The sequence below is a fragment of the Podarcis bocagei genome (assembly GCF_964188305.1).
Source record: "Podarcis bocagei genome assembly, chromosome: 6".
NCBI lineage: Eukaryota > Metazoa > Chordata > Lepidosauria > Squamata > Lacertidae > Podarcis > Podarcis bocagei.
Window position 1 is genome coordinate 9,571,883 of NC_138130.1, and position 6,000 is coordinate 9,577,882.

Here is a 6,000-nt window from a genome sequence, read left to right on the forward strand (position 1 = left end):
CTGGCCCCAGGCAAAAACATTCCTCTTTAACCAGGCTGATTGTGGGTTGCCTTTATTTTTGTTTTATGTATTTTCTGTTTTTTATATGTGATTTTCGGTTACAAACCACACTCAGATCTACGGGTATAGGGCAGTATACAAATATACCGTAATTAAGAAATTAAGAAAATAATAAGCAAACCTTTAAGATAGAATGAGACTTGCACCACCCTATTTGCCAGTGTCACTTCCACTGGGTTGCTAGGTCACATGACTGAACTAAACAGAGATTGGAAGAGGGAAATGTCTCCCCCTGCCATGTTCCTGGAATGTCCCTTTTTCGAGACTTATGCCAGCTGAGCCAGGATGGGGGACTCCAGCCAGTGTCGCCACCGCTGAGCCCGGCCTCAGCCAGAGCCCCACCTGTACCCAATTCCACTTACCTTCACAGATCTTGGATTTGGATTCCTCCCATAGCTGCTCAAGACACATACTTAAGTGTCACCATGAATCACACATTTCCTCTAAGTGGCGATTTGGCCCCTCCAGTCTTAAGTCCGACACTAGCTTAAAAACTACACAAGCTCTCAATAAGCAGACGCCCACAGAACTTTATGGAAATCCTGGGAAATGGCTTTGCAACAAATGCAAATAGGAGAAAATTACTTCCCAGGTTTGACAGTAAAGGTGATTGAGAAATAATAAATATGCTCAATGGAGCAGTGTCTTGGATAAAGAAAAGGTATTCCAAATAATAAACTTCATTATGCTTCTTTGAGGCATACATCCATTTCAGCAATGACTAATCTAAATGGATGCCATGTCACACCAGCCTATGTCTTTGTTCCATGGTTTTTCCAAAGATTTATCTGCAGAACCTTGTACTGTTGTTGTTGTTTGAGAGGAGGGTGCAGGGAGGTCAGGAGAAATCGTATCTGCTAATCACAATCTGAACACAAGATTTCTGTTTGAATTTGGTGCAGCTCTCTTTTGTGTATCTTCTGCAAAAGAAGATACGGTCAGTGGGCTTTAAAGACAGAATGCAAGTGAGATGGTGTTAACCTTATGTAATTGACACCGCTACTTTCAAGTATTATTTTCCAAACATCTCTAATACTAAATTAATTGTCCTTAGTATATCTCCGTATTTTAGCACAGCTGCTGTTTCCCCTAGCTCTTCTTTAGCATCTTCATGAGTTGAAAGGTTTTTTTAACACCTTAATATACAGTATGCCATTATTTTTCGCCGAAGAGAGCTATATTTATTCCAGTCACATTGCATACACAAAGTATGGGGCTGGATTCAACTAACTCATTCCACTAGCAGAAGGACTCCCCCTTGCACAGTGGGGCTTCCTCCCCATGCATGCCCCCTGCACCTTCTGCAAGTCTACTTTGGAGGGTTGGGAGAACCCCCAGAGCAGTGGGGTCTGGGGGAGATCTTTTTGTTGCACAAGCAGAAATGCTTGCACTGACAGAACAATCAAATTGTCCAGGCAACAGATCATAGAATCAGAGTTGGAAGGGAGCCTGAGGATCATCTAGTCCAAACCCCTGCAATGCGGGAATGTGCAGCTGTCCCTTATGGGGATCAAACCTGCAACCTTGGCATTATCAGCACCGTGCTCTAACCAACTGTTGAAATTAGCATCTTGATCAGGGGTCAGCAACCTAGGGCCCATGGATCAGAAGCGGCCTGCAGAGGTTGTTTGACCGGCCTCTGAGCCGCCCCCAAACTGAGCTGCCCGCTCGCACACTGCACTAAACCGGCACGGCACAGTGTGGGGACTCGCTTCCGTGGCCCCGAAAATCACATCTGCGCAGATGCCAAAAATCACGGGCGGTTGGGCGATCAGGCCCACTGAGGGATCTCTGTGGGACCGATCCGCCCCAACAAGATAAACCTTGCTGACCCCTGATCTTGATAATGAGGGTACCTCTAGACCGGATAAGAGCAGAAAGACAGCTTCTGAAACAAAGCAAGGCACTTGTTGTTGTGGAGGTTTGGACCCATCAGGTTTTTTTATAATATTGGTAACATTCCCAACTGCTGAGTATGTTCATTGATGTGGACTTAACAGTGGTTGGAACACAGATTGCTGCTCCCTGCTCCAATTGAATATTTGGCTTTTAGGTGATTGATGGTGCCAACCACCTGTAAACTGAGAGCGCAGAGGCACCCTAAAACTGTAAAGGTAGGTTTGAAAATGGAATTGCAGGCCTTACATAAGGTCTTAAAGGTGAGGCTGAACACAGAGCACAAGTGTTCATTGATTTGCATAGTTCTTTGGCTCGTTCAGTGCCCAGCACAAACAGACTAGGTTATACAACATGAGCAAATGTATGCAAATGCGTTTCATTTTCATAATGTTCAGAGATTACAGAATTCAGGTTTTCTGGAGGTAGATCTTGAATTGCATACTTGTTTGTTTTGGTGGTTGTGTTTTGTTTGCTTGCCTGATTCATGTTAAATGTGCAGCTGTAATGAAATTGTAGCAGTAGGACTGAAACTTGCCAAAATGGTTGCAGGTTAAGTGTTAGGCGAGTGCTGCACCACTGCTGCTTTATTATTGCTTCCTTCAACTACACAAATGTGTTTATTTTATTTCACAGACAAACGAAGCTCCACTACAATACTTGAAGAAGGCAAAGCAGAAAAAAGCATCTTAGGTTATTATTTCAAGAAATAAATGTTGATAATTATAATTGTGTTCTTAAAACTTCTTAATTACACACCTCTATTTTTATTCCCTTTATTTCAAATTTAAAGAGAACTTTCTGAATCGCTTTTGTGAATTTCAAAATTCATATACCAGCCCTTGTGCTGAAAGGTTGACTATTAAAGGCATTTGAATTTGTTAATCTGTAACTGGTGTTTCTTTAAGAGTTCATATCTGAAAATAATTTTAAGTACTAAGCCATTTTTGTGTTCCTCTGACTTCTAGGCACATGAGAATATCCTTGTAGAATACCATTTTTAAGCATCCTTCTGTTGAGAAGCATTTATGTTCAGCTGCAAGGAAAGCGTTTTCTGTTACTCAGATTTGGATACGTCTGGGATGGCACATGTTTCCAGACAGGCTCTGTGCCTTTGATCACACTGTGGAAAGTAGAAATTCAATCAGTACAGTTTCCCATGGTTTACTTGAGACATAACCTCAACTTGGTGGCCAGGAGGAAATAACAAGTAATTCATGGAATCATGTGCTTGCTCTCATGTTCCTCCAATTCATTTATTTCCTGGTTTGCTGTTGCCTTCCAATCCAGGATTGGAAACTATGGTTTGAACCAATGTTGGTAGATGAAACGGAGTGTACACAGGGAGAAGGTGGAATGGGCTCATGTAACCCATAAACCATGGCTTTGCATTCATGTGAGCAAAGCACACGAATCTCTGTGAATGTGGAGATGAACATTACGTGTGTATATTCTGGTCTATGTTGAGCTGCTGACATTCATGGGGCAGTTCCATTTAGTTGCCTTGGAAGCCATGAAACCCTGAGCTGCCTCTGAGGAGTCCATGGATGTTGAAGATCCTCCAAGACCACACCTGAAACTACATCAGCCAGCTTGGTCAGGGAGGTTTGGGGGCAGCAGGGTGGGCAGTACAGCAACAGCATCCTCAGCCTGTCTCCTTGACCCCCACACCGGACACAGGCCCTCTACTCCAGCTGCTAAGAGGAGAGGCTTCTCAGTGAGGGAGAATGAACTATGAACTATGAAATGCCTTCCCTACAAACCCTCTAGTCTGGATTAGTATTGGACACAGTACACAGCAAGGGAGAGCTGCATCAGATCCCCCATGCGTTACGCATGCTAGACCAGCCTGTTCACTCACGGTGAGACCAGGGATCAACATTATGAACCGAGCTACTGTTCAATAACACCACTGCCAGAATGTTGAGTACAGTGGATGAACCTCTAGTGTAATCACGGATGGGAAGGAGTTCAGAGTGGAGAGCAAAATGCCAGCATCTGTAAACCACCTTCTGATTTGGGGTGTGTAGTTAATGCATCTGGAGTAGCAATGATAAAATAGCGGCCGGAGCTCACAGACGCTTATGTCACAATAAATGGGTTTGTCTTTAAGGCGCCATGTTACCCACTCTTTTTTGCCTCCTACAGACCCTCCTTGCTGTTCCCCTGAGATCAGATCAAAGTGCTGTTTCCAGTGAAAGGAATGATCAAATACACACTGAATGTCTCAGCTCTGTTAATCTGTCCATTTCTCTCTCATTGTTATTGATCATTTTGTTTGTCTGGCACACAGTTCGTATCCCCCAGGTAATCTGATTAAGTCATTTAAAAGTCAACAATATGATTTACATTATAAGGCCATATGTTATTCAGATCTTCTCAAAGCAGTTGGAAGCATCAAAGTCAAATCTCAAAATGTATAGATAATGCATATGTACATCACAGGCTCTTAGCCTCTGTTCTCTGAGCCCCTTCTTTTGAAATCTAATTTGCAAGGTTTATCTTTAACTGGGAGTAAGGAACAACGTAATGACTCACCTGCAGGAAGCTCAGGAAACTTCTGCTGGAGACATCCCACTGTAACTCTGCGCTTGATTATTTAGTTCATTACCTTATCCAACTCTACAGCATCCTTTTGATAGCGCGGCAACCAGAATTCATCACAGTATTCCAAATGCAGTCATACGATAGATTTGTATCATTTTAATTTGGAATGAAGCTGAAGACTGGAGTCAGGCTATGAATTCACACTGCAATTCAGGGCACTTCTTTTTAAACAAAGTTGGAGACTTGTAGTATCTATGAACCTATTTTCACTCAAAGTTGGAAATCCTCTCACCCCCTTTCAGTTGTGCAGTAGACAAACAAGCAATAGGACAAGAGTGGCCGTAGCAGGAGAGAGGTGCTTTCTCCAAAAATGTCCTCAAAGCCCAGAGACTAAAAGTTCCCTTGAGCTCCTCCAGCCCTAGTCAGTCAGTGTCAATGCACCCTGAGCTATTGCAATTTGAAGTGTGGTATGTGCAGACCTGGACCCAAAGCTTCAAGGACTTTCTCTCCCCACATGAACCAACCTGGACCTGGATTCATCTGAGGTTCTTCTCCATGTATGTACCATCTCTGAGGTAGATTCAGAGAGTGACAATACAAGAACAGGGCCTTTTCAGTGGTGGCTCCCCAGTCATGGAATTCCCAGGGAAGCATGCCTGGCACCATAACCAGCCACCTTTCAGCACCAGGAAAACATTCATTTTCAGCCAGGCTTATGGCCTTTAACTTGGGAGAGATTTAGCCCTTTTTAGTGGGTGGGCCTGCTTTATAGATATATCAATGTTTGTAGCTTTTGTTTTGTTTTAATTTTTGTCTTCTGTTGTAAATTGCTTTGAGTTGGCTTTTGGTTTAAAAAAAGAAAAGAAAGAAAACCTGACTAGTAAGTCAAATTCTTTTATTAAATTTGTATACTGCCCTTCATCCATAGATCTCACAACATAAAAATACAAGATAAAAACACAAAATACATAATAAAAACAAGAACAAAAAAACACAAATCAATAAGCTGCCCTCCCCCATCCCCTCCCACAAATACATTTAAAAAGGTATAGGATGTTAAAGTTAGTGTCTCCCATCTGAAAAAAAAGACCTGGATTCCCCCTTTAATTACATAGTCAGGGGGAAAAACCACTCTGGAAGAAGCCCTAGAAACAGGAATAGTGTAGAGACTGATCCAGATATTGCAGTTCACCTAGTCCTGTGACTTATGCCAGAACATGCCTTTGCCCTCTTCGATGAGACATCCCTTCAGGAATTTTTAAGAGTGTTCTCACAGAGGACTTTTTTCTTCAGGCTAAACCAATGCCTTTCCCTTCTTTGAACTGCACTACGTCACAAAGTACTTTTGAAGCTACTCCCACCACCCACTTTGAATAGTAATTTGTTATGTGATCTAGGCTGAGTGGGGGCAGAAGATAAATCAGGCTATCTACAGTAAATCAGCATGGCTTTCTGACTCTCAATTGTCTAAAGATGAGAAGATGACTTTTCCCACCC

General features: G+C 42.7%; 1 protein-coding gene across 1 annotated transcript in view; it reads left to right on the forward strand.

Moving 5' to 3' along the window:
• The window catches only part of PIBF1 (progesterone immunomodulatory binding factor 1), a 91,970-nt gene extending 86,347 nt beyond the window's left edge, over positions 1-5,623 (forward strand). The window contains exon 18 of the mRNA XM_081198372.1: positions 2,593-5,623. Within this exon, the coding sequence (XP_081054498.1) occupies positions 2,593-2,649 (57 nt within the window). The 3' untranslated portion in view covers positions 2,650-5,623. The remainder of the gene's footprint in view (positions 1-2,592) is intronic.
• The last annotated feature ends 377 nt before the right edge of the window (positions 5,624-6,000 follow it).